The 17777-nt window shown below is 40.2% G+C and overlaps 1 protein-coding gene across 3 annotated transcripts; it reads right to left on the bottom strand.

Moving 5' to 3' along the window:
• Positions 1–616: 616 nt before the first annotated feature.
• On the bottom strand, positions 617–17550 carry MLF1 (myeloid leukemia factor 1). Of its 3 annotated transcripts, none has more exons than XM_056358813.1 (7): positions 17422–17550; positions 12042–12204; positions 6667–6756; positions 5648–5776; positions 4407–4566; positions 3682–3814; positions 617–2734 (listed from the first exon to the last, which is right to left on the bottom strand). In XM_056358813.1, exons 1-7 carry the CDS (start codon positions 17466–17468, stop codon positions 2632–2634), a joined length of 825 nt encoding a protein of 274 aa, XP_056214788.1. In that variant the 5' UTR covers positions 17469–17550; the 3' UTR covers positions 617–2631. The 3 variants fall into 3 exon arrangements, with proteins under 3 accessions (XP_056214788.1, XP_056214790.1, XP_056214789.1); XM_056358815.1 differs by lacking the exon at positions 17422–17550 and adding an exon at positions 16704–16727; XM_056358814.1 differs by lacking the exon at positions 17422–17550 and having other exon boundaries at positions 6667–6753.
• Between the last annotated feature and the right edge of the window lie 227 nt (positions 17551–17777).

Raw genomic sequence — 17777 nt, 5'->3', positions numbered from 1 at the left:
GGCGTCGAGAACAGGGCCGCTCCTCGCAGTTTACTAACTGGGCTCCTGCCCCGCAGACCCGTAGGAAAAAGGGCAATTCCAGCCTCTCGCTGCCCGGGCGCGTGGGGCACAGGCAGCGGCCCTCGGGGCGCACACAGCTGGGGGCAGGGCGACGGGGGCACCCGCAGGACCCCCCGCAGCACCCAGCGGGCCCGGGCGCTCTGATACTTGGGGTCAAGCAAGGGCACACGTGCCCCGGCTGCTCGTGTGCCACCTACGGTCCCGGCCACAGCTCAGGGAAGCTGTGGTGTGTGTACCTATACTCTCATTTATACATTAAAAAAAAAAAAAAACAAAAAACCCTTGCTTTTATGCTTACACCAGGCACAGCGACCCTGCATACACAAGAAGCCTCCAGGAGAGTTCTGAAGCAGAGGAAGGCCAGCCATCCCCATGCTCAAGTCCCATCTCATCTGTTTCCTTCTAGCAAACTTACGGTAAATGCTTGTTTTCCTTCTGGAAAGAGGCACACTTTCCCTCATTGCCTTGTTACTGAAACACTGTAATATGTTACACCAAAGTGGCCCAAAATAAACAATGCACAGGGCATGTTGTGGTGAGAGTAAGCCAAACAAAATCCATAAATAATAAATAACTTTATTAAAGAATTACAGTTTCAGATGTTTCTACACAGAACAGCTTCTTCTGGATGACATTTTAGAATATTGTTTTGCATAATCTAATGAATATTAGCCTCTTCCCACTATAATTTTAAAACCAAAGTATTGGATTACTGATTACATGCATGTATCTTTTTAATCTTTGTAAAGCATAGACAAGAATTTTTAAGTTGTCAGATGAATACTATTTTCTGTTAAATAGCATCCCTCAGATTTATCTGAAGTTACAACATGAAAAACTTTTCTGCCATTTATTACTGGGAAATTTAAGTGACATTCCTGGAAAATACCTTATATGCTTAATGACATTAACTGCAAAAATCAAAGTTGCCTTCAGTGTATGGAAGATCAGGCTTGTTCTTTTTTTGTTGTACTTTTGCTTTTTAAGGAGAGTAAAAGCATCCCTCACAGCCAGGGTTCTGGCAAGCACAACTCCAGTATCACGGTTTCAGCCTGTTCCCCCTGTCAGAGGTTGCCAACCCCCTACCAGACACTTACACTTACTGCCATTAGTATTTGCTCTAATAATAGGAAGAGACCATTGCATTAAAGAAGCAAATAAACAATTGCCTTCCCCTTGTGAGTCAGAGTTCAACAAAAGTACTTCTGATTATTTCTGCACATTAATAAACATAGAATTAAATAATCTGGGGAATTTGCAGAGAGCTTAAATATGATTTAAAGGCCATTTTCTTTTTGGCAAAACAAATATTAATCTTACTAAACCTATTCTTTTATCATATAAATAGTGCCTTTTTTAGGGCTATGCTATAATGTTTTAGCCGTGAAATATATGCTAATGCTGTAATGTTATAGCCTACAGAAGTTATTTACGCTACAACATAGGGATCAAGTCTGTGTAACAAAACAGCCTAGGCGCAGCTGTAGTACAAAGAGCTCTCCTGTTTTCAGCCGCACAGTTGGCTTTTCTCTAGAACATAAGACTCTTTAACCAAACTAACAACAACATCAAGGGAGATCAAGTGTTAGATTTAGGATCATTCTACATTCACTAAAACAGGACACTAAAGAATAGAAACACCATCTCGTCTCATCTCAGCTGACGGGGAAGTGTTCTCCTGTATGCAGGGCTCTTTTAGCTTTTTAGAGCAGAAATGGTGTAATCATTCATTATCCAGTTAACTACTGCCTACTCAACCCATTTCTCCCACATATTTTTCTGATTAATAACTAATAGTTACAGCTGAGTTTTAGGACACTGGTATTACTACAGAATAATTAAGAGCTACTACAGAGGACCTCCAAGAATGAAAAATAATGGGCCACCTCCAAAGGAAATACACAAAGGATGAAAAATACAAAGTTGACAGTTGAGGCACAGAAAATAAGAGATGCAAGCACAGCCTATGAACATAAGAACACTGGTAAACTAAAACTAAAAATATTTTTCATTTTAGTATTTCCTCTCACTTTTCCTCATGTTAAATCAAGGTGAATCTGGGGTTTCTGTAACAATTTACAGCATGGTTTTAAAGAAAAAGATATAGAGTGGCTACAGTGTATTCAAATAGCTATTAATTCCTGTATCACCTAGAAAATTAATAATATTTCAGCCACACAAAATAAAAAAGAGAATTTATATTCTGTGCAAGTTTTTGAGTGTGGGAAAAATTAGTTCCATTACCAGGCTTAATAAAGTGGGACTGGTGCAGCTGTAGCAGAAAAATCTTGCAAATCAAACCTTTTTTTTTTTTAAAACAGAATCAGTGATAATCGATTAAAGTGCTTTTAAGTGGAAAGTTGTGGGGTTTTTAATTTACTGAAACTAGTAAAACTAGTAGTTTTAAAGAACATTCAGTTGTCAAACAATCAGAGTAGCAAGGCACACTAATGCTTACTAAAACAAAAAACAGAAATTGGTCATATATACGTGTATACTTATATGAACATAAGCAATGCAGCACCATTATCTTCCTGAAGAAACTCCATTCAGATGGAGAATGGAATAAATTTATTTTTTGCTGCTTTTGATGGGGACATGCGTTCCTTTCACATTGAGATTCTCAAAAGAAACTCTGGGCTCCCTGGAACTTGTAATTGCAAGTGGTTTCTCTCTGAAATAAAACAGCAACAAAAAAGTCACAACCACCATATGATATGGGTAATATACATTCTGTTAATTACTTATGCAAAGGTACAGTTTATTTGTAAGACAGATTGGACTCTCCCTCCAGAACTACTTCCACTGTTACCACCACAGAGTTGGACTGTTTCCTCATCTTGCACACTGAATGAGTAAAAAGAAAATCGCATAGCCTGAAAACTGAAATTGAAGGTAAAGTAGCCTCTGTAACTAGCCTCTAGAACTGAAGAGGTGCTGGAGGGGAAGTGCTCCATGTAGTTTACAGAAGAGGTTTCCGTTCCGTAGCATTCTCTACCAAACATGCAACTGATAAAGGCATCACAACTTACCCTGTGACACCATGTCAAATGGAAGAGGTAGAAAACCTGTAGCTTGGCAGAATGCAGCCTATGGAGGGGAGCTCCTCTATTTACGGATAAAGTCCTCATTCCTACACAGACTTCCTGATTTTAAGATTAGGTGAGGTCTCATTTGAAATCTAACCCTCAAGAGAGGGGTGTTTCCATCTCCAACTATATGGATGGAGTCTTTTGTTTGTTCACCCAAGAGAACGGATCAACCTAGCCCTCAATAAGGATTATACCTTAATACAACTAACAGTTTCATGGCTGGGGGGCAGCTACAACATTTGTACATAGCTGAGCTAAGAGCACTGGCATATTTCTCTAGAAAAAACACTCACTGTTTTAGCCTATTAATTCACTATTTTCAGAGTCAAAATACCAAACCTCTTCAAAACTTGGTTAACAAAATACTGCCTTACACTGTTTATTGTGGCATCATGAGAAACGGGGGAATAAAACATACTATTTCTACGCAGATTGCCAATAAGCATTGTTGGTTTATGAACAGATTGCTTCAGAATTGAGTTTTCATTCTGCTGCTAGTATTTTGTTATGCTGATAGGAAACTTTTTACCTTCTTAATCCATCCTCTTTGGGTATGTGGTGAATACTTCTGTATTTTGGAGCTTCTAAAGTATACCTAGCTCTAGATGGCTTGAACTTCATAATCTGTTTCTGCCACTCTTCATCAAAGGTCTGGGCCTCAGCTGAAAGGCAGTTAAAGTTTACTTTTTACTTTTAATAAATGCAAACAAGATAGGAGAAAACATGTAACGAAAATCAGGGGGGGGTTAGAACAGTGGTTTTTTAAATTTGTGGTCCATTATTCTCCGCATGGCCTGCAAACTACTTCTAGGGGATCTGTAAAAGACAACTGCCAGTAAGATTGTGTTTGGAAGATAAAAGTAAAAAACCCTGAAAGTCACTGGTTTGTAAAAGTATACACACATTTTAACCACACATCCCTTAAATATGTATATTAGCCACAAACACACACAACAAATAGTACAATTCTGTAAAGAGCTTGCTTGAAACCATAAAATATCATTAAAAGTATTTTCAAATATGAACAGCTGTTGTGCAAGCAAACAATACCAGCTGCACTAGAATACAACATTTTCAAGTTGTAACCGGTTAATTTAGGTTGTCCAAATTTCTATCAACTAAGGAAACCTGATTTGCAGACTTTCAGACTGTCTGAAAGACAGTCCCTTTTAAGAAGTCTCAAGCTGGAAATTCAAAATTGGTGTATGAAAGAACAGCGTAAAGCCCATTAGAGAACTGCATAAAAAGACATACTTTCATCCAGGTTGATGAATTCTTGGTTCATTTCTTCATCACCGGTCTTGCTGTTCTTTGACTTTTTAATGACATGAGCACGATCATGAATATGATGACCAATAGCCATTTTTTCCAGTCCACTTTCAGAATCCTTGAGTGCTTTTCTTGTCTCCTTAACCTGTACAACGAAGAGAAATAAGTGTCCTTCTAACCAAAAAAAAAGTTTTTAAAAAATCCAACTTCCTTCCCCAAAGGTTTTATATCTTTCTTTTGAAAAAGTTAGGTTTTACAGGCTTTTCCAATTGTCTCCTTTACTGTGTTGGCTGAAAATACATCAGCAAAGCACAAATCAAGTCTATTTTTTTTTCCTTAACAGACAGGAAGATTAAGCAAGAACACCTAAAGTTTCTTAAGTAACATACATACTGGATATTAATTGTTGTTGGGGGGTGGGGGAGCTTAGTCTAAATATACTACACACAGACAAGTCTTTAACATTCTCCTTGACAACAGAATGAGTAACAGCCGATGCCAATATTCTCAGCATGAAGGGACAACTAATTACTAAGTTGTCATGTTGACTGGCTTGAAACCCAGGCAACCACTTATCACTGTGTTCATAGGTATATTATTAGAATCTTTTTGATAACTAAGTGTCTGCTTGAGCTTGAACACATCCCACAGCCAATCATGCTCAACGGCCTTTACTGCTCACATATAGTCTTTCATGAACCTTGCTTCAGGGTTCAAATTCAAATTCAAATTTCTTAGCAGAATTAGATGCAACAGCTGCAAGGAAGTCAATGAAAGGGCATCTTCATCTGAAACGTTACGTAAGCATTTAAAAGTGCTTGAGTAAAGGGGACTATCTGAACCCATGTTTTGCATAAACAGACTACCTCTTGCTATCTTATATTTTAGACAGAATTTTAAATGTACAAGAGGATTAATTATAGCCAAGCCATTGGAGACTGCCTTGAAGAATCACCTGTTCCAGCACTCAGTTTTTCAGTGTTTGATAGGCGTACAATTCATTTAGATGTTTACTTAGAAACATACAAATTACAAGGAAGAAAACTGTGCTTAGCTAAAGAAGCCTTTAATCTAGAACAGTATTTAAACAGGCATATATTTTACAAAATTATAAGAGTTAACTGTCTCTAGTAAAAAGAACCTGAAGAAAACTGTGGTTTGGTATAGATGAACTTCAATTCTGATAATTACATACCACCTTTTTGCTGCGTCTCAGGACTACTTACACCTCCTGGAGCTGTGCGTGTCTGAGCTGAAGCTTGGAAAACTTTTGGTGGTTCATCCCCTATTTTGGAGTATGTCATCACAGAGGAGGAGCTGAATGTGTGTGCACCTGGATGGATGGTCAGGTCATCCTACAAACAATGTAAACTTCTTTTGTTACTAAAAGTTAAAACTTGTGGATAATAGGTAAGCACATTCTGAAACCATCTTATTACAAAAAAGAATACCCCCCTGAAAAACTAACCCACAGTCCCAGCACCATAAGTATGGCCTGTTGGAAAGGGACCTTGGCATTTGATAAGCACTCGCTCTTGTCCTAGCCTTGTCTGGCCACAGGCCTCCCCATGCCAGGGAACGTGACAACAAATAAAAAGCATGGGCAGCAATAAGTAAACTGTTCAAAGGTTTTCCCTGGCACAGTTTGGTTCAGTAATGAAGATACAACCTGTAACAGCAGTCCTGTCTTGCCACATATGGTATATAATAAGGTGTGTAAAGAGTTCAGGTGAACTAGGACTTGAGCAACAATGGTTACAAGCCATTTTACAAGGCCAGTAAAACACAGTAAATACCTATTGAGTGTTGCTGAGTGTATCGGTTTTATCTTCAAAGACTGTGAAGAAAGAAGCAGGACTGAAAATAAAATCAGAAGAAAGCCTATATGCAGGGTGCCATTTAGGTGTTTGTGGTTTTGTTGTTTTAAAGTGTACAGTAACACTTTAAACTGCTCCTTCACTTAAGGTGTCAGCTCTGGCAAGAGCCAGAGACCAGATAAGTTACAGCAGTTCTAACCCCTAGAGAATCAAGCATGTATTTAAAGCACGGTTGTTAGCAAATAATCAGTGACAGCACAGAGAATTATAACCATCATACAGTCTGAGGAAAAAAGCCAAAAAAGTTCTTGCTATCTGCTTGAGACTAGTAACCTTTTCCTTGGCAGGACTTTCCGAGTAGTATTTTAAACAACTGTAATTCTCCAATACAGTTAATTTTAGAACAAATTTTTAACAACTTCACTTACAAATTTTCTTTGCATTTCCAGCATACTGTTTCTCATATTTGACATCATCCTGTCCATTGCAAAAAAAGGCTCCCCAAAATCTGCATCCTGCTAAAAGAAAAGACATCAAAATTAAGACAGTCTTCTGACTCCTCAGGTTCTGAAGCTTTTTTTCTACATGCATTTTTTAATGCAAACCAGACCATCAAAAAGGTTTTCTTCCACAGATTGCAATTCATAGACATAGACAAGCCAAAACGCATCTTTTCAAACGGAAAATTGCAAGCTAGCACGGGGAGCTTGGTTAAGTTGGAGAGACTAGAAGGACAGAAGTGAAAGATTTTACTCTCACACGTCAAAATAAGCTCATATTGTGGCCAGTTTACAAGAAATATTTTCATATACCTTCTAACCTAACCAGCTTCTTCTGTAAAATAGTGTGTGACCCTCCATGCCTTGTAATCTATTGAAGATAACTTATCTCTCTTACGCAAATCCCTTAATGCATAAGGAATCACACTGAAAATGCATCCCAGCAGACACAGGTGTTCCTCTGCAAAAGTAGTGTACATTACTCATAAAAAGACAGTGTAGAAAAATCGGAAAACCATAACTTGGTATTTTAACAGCAGCTTAATTACTTGACACTATAGAGGTATTAAACAAAACATTCATTTGTTATTTCTACATGAAAGCAGGAGATCCAGTGGTGTTGCACAAAAGACAGATACTGATGGCATACTGATGAAAGCTAACTTTGGAAGAAAAAACCCCAAAGAAATAATAAAAAAATAAATACAGGGAGATGAAGTAGAGAAAGGGTGAACTCAGGATCCTAAGTGACCATCTGGGAAGATAGCAATGCTGTCCCAAATGAGCATCCTTCTCTGGGCTCCTCTCCAGTGCAGCAGGTGGTGATGATAAAGATGATTTTCACCATGCTTTTCCTCTCTTGCTAAGAGCTTTTCCTTAGGACCTCTTCAAACTCCCTATGGGGCTGCCTGGTTTCCAAGACAAGCAGCTCTGGCTGGAGTATGATGGTTGAGAGCAAACTTGGTGGCTGGTGGGCTTCTGGACACAGGCATGCCTAGCTGCTTCCCAGGAGAGCCACTGTGCCAGCACCACACTCCGGTCCACGTGAGGCCTTAAGAAAAGAAAGGAAAACAGCTCCCAGGGGCTCTGCAAAACCCAGCAGCTTTGGCAAGAGGCAGGCTGCCAGGCTGCACAGAGTAGCCCTTCACACAACTGAGGTGCGATGAAACACCAGGATGCTAGTTAGAATAGCAAACAACCCATGTTCCTCCAACTATGGGAAATATATAGAATTAAATTTAAGTAAATTCATTTAAATAGCTATGTATTTACAAGTTTAAAAATAAAATCTGCAGTTTAAGCACAAAAAACAGTAAAATTCAGGTATAGAAGATCTTCAGTTTCTTTCTTGAGTAGCAAGAAATCTGAATCCTTAAGGGATATCAAAATCTCTGGGCAACAACTACAGACAATTTAGAGGATCAAATGATTTAAAGTGTCAGTAACTCCAGAAAACTGCCTTCAGCTTGAATCTGGGCAATGACCTATGCCATTACATAGTAATCAGCTGTACCTATGGAATTACATACCATACACTGGGGTGGGGGGAGTAAAACCATAGCCTGTGCAGTTAATAGCAAAAGAACTTTGATTAGCTAAAACACTTTCTGCATACAGCAAGTTGCCAACTCACGCAACTGCAAAAGATGATTAAATAAGTAACACTTTTAGACCTGAAAATTCAAGACGACCCATGCTTATTTTTATCTGCTCTGTGAGAGCCACTCTCTTAAGCTACTGGTTTTCGATCTGAGGACTCTCTAAAGCCTTCCAAAGGAAGCAAAAAGCTCCACGAGGGTCATAACAATAAGTTTTGTTTCCCTCAGGCACTTTTTACAATTTTTTACAAGATATTCCAGACACCACCCCCCAACTATTCCAAGTTCCAGTGGAAACTGTCTCCAGAAGTTGGCGTGTCTCAGCTGTGACCAGCGTTACAGGTCTTGCTGGTATTACACCCACAAACACTCCAAGCCGGTAGTGTCCATCTGCAGGGAGCACCCAAATTTGGATTCTCTCTCCAGGTATTATTTCATTCATTTCCATCAGAGATCAAGCACCAATAGATACTTTGCCAAGTAGAAAAGCCAGCTGCTCAGTAGTAACTTCTCCAATCTTGAGATCAGCATACTTAGTCTATCCCAGCATTTTTGTTTATTAAAGGGGGGGATATCTTTCTTGAATAATATTGTTCCATATGTCTAAACACCAACAAAAGCAGTTTGCAGGCACACTGAGACTAGACTTTGACCATGCGTTAGTTATGCAGACAGTATACACATACTAGCAAGAGCTACACGGTTATTGCTCCTGGGATACTAACCACTATACCAAAGCCTGCAAAGGGCATAAGGGAGCAGCTTGTTGCCTGGAAGAAAAAGTACCAGCATCTTTTAGTTGTTATACTCATTATCAGACACAGCAGAAGTAACTTGCATATACAGCACTTACACAGTGTGCTTTCATATACAGCAGGTGATATTAAATATTTCCGATCAAATAAAAACAGTCACTCAAGAGGACCTTGGTAATTTATAGCGTGCTATGACCGTATAATATGAAGTAGTCTCTGGGTATATAGAAGCAATATATTTATACTAACGATATTGGAAAATGATAGCTGTCATCACATTTAATAAGTCATATTCATATGTATGTACTAGAAGCACTTAAAGCTAGAAGTTGAGAAACATTTGTATACCATAGCAACCTTTGTACTAAAATCATGTAAAACATGACAGTGCTTCAGACATCACCCACTTCTCTGAAAACACTTCATTCTAGTCATGCAATAGAAGCCCATCACCGAAAGTTGATTAAAATCAACAAATCAATAGTCCCCTTAATGTAAATTTATGTAATTAAATTTCAGAAGGTTGGCATCCAATTTTAGAGCTTAAAAAATTAAGTGATGCAGCTGACCTGTTCACAAGCACTCTTTATGTATTACAAGTATAAAGGTATTTCTTTAAAATATCCACACATCCCTCACGACAAAAAAATCAAGTCTAACTTGTCAGCAGTTTTAGAGGTCACTGCAAAGAAGTTCTAGGTAAATCTATCATCATATACAGAATCACCCGAAGACAAATCCCCATGAGCAAATTATATTCTTCTGCAGTCATATAAATAGATGTGGCTATAAACACCACAAATACAGTTCCTGTTAGACCAACTGATATTGAATATCCCTATAAGACAGGGCAATGAGATGCTAGAAAACACATTGATGTTTCCAGGAAACTAAGATTGGAGAGTTATATAAAAGCCTACCTAAAGAAAGACTGGTTAGACAGAATTACCAAACACTTTTCAGTAGTTTTAAGTACAAAAGGAAAGAATTAGCCAATTCTTGAATACTTTCATGAACTCTTTCAGATTGCAGTTCTAATATGTAGTGACAGAAAACAGCTTAATATATTTTTTCTGTATATACCAAGCGCAAAAGGATATCCTCAGAAATACCAGATACCCAAACAAAACCAAATGACAGTATCCCTTAAGATGTTTTACTCCATTCCTCCTGCTCATATTCTTTCCTCCTCCTCCCCTCCCTCCAAGAGGCTAAAACCTGATGCTGCAAACCTGATTGAGAAAGGAAAAGCATTTCCAAATTTGAACGCTATTATTGACACATTCTGCTCCTCCTAAAGCAGTTTTAGGCATGCTAGTTTGCTTAAACATAGAATTACAGTATCAGTAATCAGTATGGGTCATTTTAAGAAAGTATATTTTACATGGCAGTGAAGACAATTATATTTTTATGTAGGAAAAGATGATTATTTCAAGTGTTTGAATCATTTCTGGAGGGAAACCAGTCAACACAGTTTGAGACCACAACAAGGCTCAAGTACTCAGTGCCAAGTCTTCTGTGACATCTGACAACTCTTAGGTGAAACATGAGGAACATGAAAAGATACTGGAAAGTTTTTAGCATGTGTGGAATTCTTTTGTGCTTATCAAAATAACACAGCACTCTTGTGCCTTTAACTTCTTTCTGTAACCACAGATAAATGTTTTCCATGCCTCACATTTATCCCCCACCGCCAACAACAAGGGACATAAACCCCTAAGCTATTAGGATAAGGTTTGACATTCTTTTTTTTAAAGGAAAAAGTCTGATCTGGTTTTAGGCATCTACTGAACCAAGGCCTAAGAATCTGCTTCAGCAGAGGAAAGATCAAGCCCTAATTAGATCCAGCAGCATCTATATTTGAAACTAACTGGCAATGTATGAGCACAGAGGAAAGAATCTGACAGTTACCCTTTTGACTTGTAGGTGATAGTCTGTGTTTCAGCTGTGTTTATTAAGCTCTAACTATCTAGGTTTGAACAACCACCACCAAATTTGGCTGAGTTCCACAAGCCCCTGTAATCTGTCTTGTCTTTCAACTGTTTTTAAAATCAAATGTGATTCATTAAAGTAAGAAATCATTCAGCTGCAAAATATTTAGCCTGGTGGAAGGAAAGGAACAAACCTGAAATGTATATCCTTTCTAAATACAGCAATTAGATAAGGCTTAGCTACAGAAGTATAAGATATAATCGTCCCACAGGCCGAGAAAGTTGGAAAGATACTTTACGTAAAACATAGATTACTGTCAACTTCTCAGTTTCAGGTGGTAATTTACAGAAATACTAGGTTTCCTATCAACTTCCCTGATCTTTAATTCTTAGTCTTATATCTAGAGGAAGCATTAAGAATCAGACCAAATAAAGAATATTAAGCATTTATTCACAGTTGCCAAGTTGAAGCAGGGTTTAAAATACCTGTGTAGATACTGCTTAGGTGGCTGAACCACAAGTTTGTGTTAAATCAAGCTAATAACTAGACACAAGGTACTAAAATGCAGAGTGAAGGCATAAATACATCAAGGTCCCTTTTTAAGTTAAGTTGGCATGAAAGGGAAATAAGCATTCACAGAAGGCTGTCATTGGGCATTTTTAATGCCTTTCTGCAACAGAAACATTTAATACATAATATTTATTAAACCAAACATTTGATAAATATGTTTAGTTTGTTTCATTAAATATTGCATATTCAATGTTCAATAACATACAGGTTTTGTTATTAGTCCTAACAGAAGCTTGTCAGTGTTAAGTCATAGGCCATTAAGGAACCAAGAGAGACATTATTTACATTTAACTCAGCAACAAAACAATCTGCCCAAGGTTGCAATAACCCAGCCAGACCTGCGTTTCCGCTGGACCAAATCTAACAGAAATGGAAATGTGAAGCCAACTGTATTACCAGTAAATGTAAATTCCATGTAGCAATCCCTAGAGATTAAGAAAATACTTACTCTGCGATTTCCTCTTAGAGCAACCTGAGAGTCCTGGCGTGCTCTTCGATCTACTGTTCTCTCCCCACCATCTGTTATACTGAGAAATGGATCTCGTCCAAAAGGATCAGAAAAGCCTCTCATCATCTGCCGCATATATTCATGGTGTGCAACAAAAGGATCACTGAAAAAGAGATATTTTGCATAGGAAGTCATTGGTGTTTATTCCAAGCTATGCAAAATGGCTCTGAAATTTTTAAAACTCAATTTTTAAATCATTCCATACAGTTCTTTATTAATATTATTTAATAGCACCCAACTGGGCAATCTTCTGTTCCTCACAAACTCTCACTTCTTTCACTTTTCTTCCCACCTCTCAAGTTGGTTGGGTGTTTAGGGTCTTTTGTCTTCTCAGCTACCTTCATCGCTTTCCTCTGGTCTTGGGTGCCTGTATTGCTTTTTCTCTTTCCTCATCTTTTCCAAAAAGATTCCGTCCTTTACAGCCACCTTTCACTCCAGCCTGCATTTATTATCTGCCAGAAACTATAAAATTGACCTTTTTTTTTTTTGTCACTACTTCTACCTCCAACCCCTGATGTTAAAGGAATTCTTTCTTTTTCCTCTCCTTTTTTCACTTTCATCTTCCACAGCTTAGCATGGTACCACTCACAGAATGTCATCATGTCCTACTATGTTCCCCCCCTCATCCCTCAAATTTGAGTGGGAGCAGCCAGCAAGATAACTTTTCATCCTCCTTGACCCACATGCTCAATAATGCACACTGTCCTCTGAACTCAAGCCAGCTCCATTGCCTTTACTTTAGTGACTCGCTATTGCATCTTTGCCTTCCTTTTCCTTCCCCTCCACAAATCATGTTCCCACATTCCTTTTCTCTGCTTAGGAAGAAATATTCCTACTGGCTTTTTGCTTTCCTGTTAAGTTTTCCCCCTCTTTCTTCCCAAAGCTTGGCTTGCAGGTAAAACATTGCTCAAGGTGCTCTCCATTACTACTCACTTCATTCTTTGCATTCTCTAATTTAAACAAGAATTAAGTATTTGTAACTGAGGCCAGAGGAGGAGCAAAACAGGATTTTGTCAGAAGCACAATATATGATCAGTACTGTTGCCTGTGGTCCAAGGCTACAAATTACTACTTCATACAAAAAACATGCTTCATTTCCTCCTCCCTTCATCTCCATTCTAATTTCCCCTTTGCTATTGCGCTGAAAGTCACTTTATTAACATTTAACAGTCATTTCCAAGGTATGTTTACTTAGAAGCACCTCATCTTCCTTCCTATCAATTTCCTGGCACTCCCCAGACACCTCACACCCTCATTCTCTCCAGAACGCCACAACCTTTCCTGTCACATCTCATGCCTCTATGAAGAGAAGCCTCAGATCGTTCCTCTGACTTCTTCAAAGCCCAATCATCTCTTTAAGGCCTCCTGAACAGTTTTTTTATTCTTCCCACCTCGTCTCTCCAGTCCCATGAAAACTAGTTTCCATGCCACATAGCCGCTTTCATCTCTTCACTTTGTACTCTCTTCTTGTGCCAAAGTTACATATAGGTTGTTGGTTTGGTTGGTTTTTTTCCTTTTCAATTCAAAAAAATAAAGTTCCAAATATAACACTGGATTAATTTTCAGACAAGGCTTTTTGTTTAGCACATTATCCTTTTAAGTTACATACATACTTAACTCTTCCAGTGCAAATAGACCCTTATAGTTTAGAATTAGTTTTACCATTGTCATTAAGCAGACACTAATCTGCCCCACTCACATGACTGCTAGCTTTAACTTCAGTCCTAATGTGATAAGCAGCTCGCACAGCAAGTGTCCCCTCACTTTTCACAGGATGAAGAACAGACGGAAAAAATGCTGCTGAATCCAAGATGAGGGAAGCACGCAAACACTACCACAGTGTATACATACTTCCATCAAATCTATTTTGGCACCACACACTTCAGTTAGATTTGGTTTTCAAAACACAAAAAAATATGAACTTCATTCCACCAGTAACTTAGACATAAAAAAATTTCTCCCTGCTACCTTCCAGTTCAAAAGAAGAAGGACAGTCGTAAAATAAGCACTCAACAACACATCATAAGCAAAACAAGATTCCATATATTTAATGTTGGTAAGAAAAATTGGTTTAGTGTGCATAACACACTGTAGTACATCTCATCTGATATAAAACAATGCTTTATACCTTCTGAAATTGTCCTTTTTGCCTTATTTCAATTTCTCTGGCAACTCCTCTTGGCTGCTTACCCTCTGCTACATCTGTTTGACACACTTATACCTGCATCTAAAACTGTGAGGTTTTGTTGTTTGTTTGGGTTTTTTTAATGAAAAATCTATGACACAATGTAGAAATACAGCTTCTTACTGTCAGTGACAGGGAAGCAAGATATATGCTGTGGAGTGACAGATTTAGGAACAGAAGTCTCCCAGTTCCCTAGGGACATTTTAGAGAACCATTCATGAAAAGATCTAGCTTTGTCAAGCCTTGAAAAAAATACTACAATTTTTGTATACTCTGGAGTAGGGCAAAACCAATGGAAAATCAACAGAGAATCTGTCTGGAAGAAAAGGCTTCCAAGGAATTAAACCTACCACTTTGACAGCTCTGATGACTGAAACTCAAACTATAACTACAAAAGGGAGCATGTCACCCTTACAAACAAACAAAAAAATAATCATATATATGTGGGGTTTTTTTAAAAAAAGTCAAACCTTTTCCCATAGAGGATGCAAGATCTTAAGTTCTTTGCTCCTATCATAGTTTTTATAGGATAGCAGTAAGTGTAGAACCCTAGTTTAATTACCATTGATTACATCTGACTTAAAATATGACCTTTTTTAGGGGGGAAAGATAGATACATTTGATGAGAAGGACAAGATTTTTGCACACTTTTCACTATTACAGCATAATAGTGATGAGGAAAAAGAAAGGAGGTTCTAGAAGGGTTTTGCACAAAGAATTTGTGCCCCTCACATGTTAAGCACCATAAGTTATTTTCCAGACTAAGTTCTGAATGGAGACAAACAATTTATGCGTTTGTTGTTCCACTACTCTGCAGTAACAAAATTTTGTGTAATAAGTAGGTAATCTGATGATCACCTGACATCCAGGTGTTTACAGAGATCAATAAAGAAAATAAAAATGTTCAGCCTCCGAGACTGTTACAGTCACAAACAAGTATGTCTACTGTATGGAGAAAGAGACATTAAAAAGGCTGATGCTGCTAATGCACTTGCAAGTGAGAATTTTCACTGAGATGCATCTCACTTGGAAAGTTCTTGCACAATTCAGGCTTAAACTCCAAAGTTTAAGGCTCTATGGTCCAGGTTGAAATACAATGTTACTCCTTCGATGTATGTTTCTGGTCAGTTGAAAAATCAGTGTCTTAGAATAATCAAATAAGTTTATTATGTTTGCAAATTGTACTTCATGTTAGTTTTTGTTTGGTTTGGTTTTTTTTTTTTCTTAGGAAGTTATGTAAGCCTGAAGTTGCAGAACCACACTGGAGATAACACCTGGAACAATAAAACAAAAGCTGTGTATTGGTGAATTAAAAACAGAGGCCAACTGCACTTGGCAGTGAAGACACAACTTCTGCACCTGTCCAGGCTATTAGGGATGAAACTCAGCTGGGCCTGAGCAGCACTTTGGCTGGCTGGCTGACTGACTGGTGCTTCCCCAGGACAGCTGCTCACAGATGGAGACCTTTCTTCTAAACCAGGCACTATTTCCAGTTCAGCAGTCAAAAATCTCTCCTTAAGAGGCAACAGAAGCCTATTACTACACTATTTTGGAAGCTAATCTTATCTGAAGTAATAAGCTCATTTCCTTAACTATACGCAAAACAGATTTACAAGGGCAGTGCCAAGAAAATTAATCTCAACATCAGTCTCTCTCATCTATTTCACATACACTGCCTCCCTCCCTCTATCTTCCACAATCTTTTTCCCCCAACAATTTTAAACTGCATCGGTGGCTACAATAAAAAATTAATAAATCAAATTGATAAGTAAGAGGAAAGCAACCAAGACTTCAAAAGCATGCTACAAATAACTACAAACAAAACTTAATTTCCATTATTATTCTACTTTCACACAGAGGATTTGCGTAGTGAATTTTTCTACATAGCGTATCCTGCATGTAACTGATGAGTTGTTACAATAGCATGCATATTCCTAGAAACCAAGGGTACTAATCCATCTTGCACAGCTTTAAAAACTAGAAACTGTCCCACTGCTAGGAACATGCTTTTGCAACTAAGCAATCGATTCTTCTTTAAGAGCTACAAACACAACCCCAACCAGAAAACCCTGTAACTAAGAGAGACAGTCAACAAACCTGTATCACAAGGCCTGATGCCTTACTGTTCCTCAGCCACCCACCAGCACTACCCCTTATCTTTCCTTGTAATTAAACCCCACATAGTTTTTTCTAAAGATGCGGTCTTACTAAAATCATTTAGGCTCCTCCGAGTTCTCAGATCCCACTCTCACGCACTACAGGTTACAGTTTCTGGCAAAAGCCGTGAAATGGGGCCAGGCTAGATCCTGCAGCAGTTTCAGCTATCCCAGCACGCCAGGGGAGCACCTGCACAGCACACTACTTTGGTTTAGGTTCCAGTGGTAGAAGAGAAATTTATTTCAGAGCTAAGTACATACACATGATCTACTCCAAGCACTATCATTGTGCTCAACATATGGAAAACGCCTCCGCTGCGCTAGTGTCACCATCGGCTCAGGAAATCGGCACGAGGAGACAGCTTGCCTTTATTGATCTCATCCATGCGTTTGCAAAGTTTTAATGCAAGAACACCTGGCGTTAGCTTTAGTGCACTGACATGAATTCAGAACAGTCTGTGGCCAAAGGAAAAAAAGTATCCAGAAAAGCTGTAACATTCAGCACCTATCCGCTTTTTAAGAAACAAGAAAAAACAAACTGAAGACACTCAGACCAGCGGAGGTGAAGGTTTCCTCTCGGTAGACCACTATGACATTACGATTAAGCTCCCCACCGCGCTATGGGCGGTAAGGATCGAAGCGTTACTGAGGAGGGGGGTAAGAGACAAGACCGCGGCCTTTAACACCCACGGGCAGTTTCACCCCCTGCACAGCTCTAGAGGGCACTGCGGACGGCCACGGCCCTGGGGTCCCTAGCGGAGCGCGGCGGCCCGCCCCGGCGCTGCCCCCCCGGACACGCGCGCTCCGTCCGGGCCGGCACCCGCTGAGGCGACAGCCGGGGAGCGCGGCGGCCCCCCCGCCGCCTCAGACCCGCCCGGGCCGACCCCCCGCACCCCCCCGGCGCTGGGGCCCCAGGGCCGCCGCCCGCCAGCCCGACCCGGCGCCCCGGGGCTGCGGAGGGCCTGGCCCGGCCCCTCACCGAAAGAAGGGGTCCTCCTCGAAGCAGCGCCCCAGCCCGCCGAACATGGCTGCGGTCCGCGGCGGAGTGAGCGCCCCAGCCCCGCCGGCCCCTCGCGGCGGCTCCCGCGCCCCCGCATGACACCTCGCAGCGCCGCCACTGGCCGCCGCCGCTCTGACGTAAGCGAGAGGGGCGGGGCTCGCCGCGAGCCACCGTTGCCGTGGCAACTGGCGCCGCCGCGCGGTCCCGCTCGGGAAGGCTCGGGCCGGGGCCCAGCGCGGGGACCGGCGCGGAGCGGGGGCGGCCCCGGTCGTGCGGCCCCGCGGCGCCCCTCGGGCCCGCTCCCTCCGCACCCCTTTGCCCGGGCAGGCCGCGGG

Source organism: Falco biarmicus, chromosome 13 (genome assembly GCF_023638135.1).
Source record: "Falco biarmicus isolate bFalBia1 chromosome 13, bFalBia1.pri, whole genome shotgun sequence".
NCBI lineage: Eukaryota > Metazoa > Chordata > Aves > Falconiformes > Falconidae > Falco > Falco biarmicus.
This window is presented reverse-complemented; position numbering and strand designations above follow the sequence as displayed.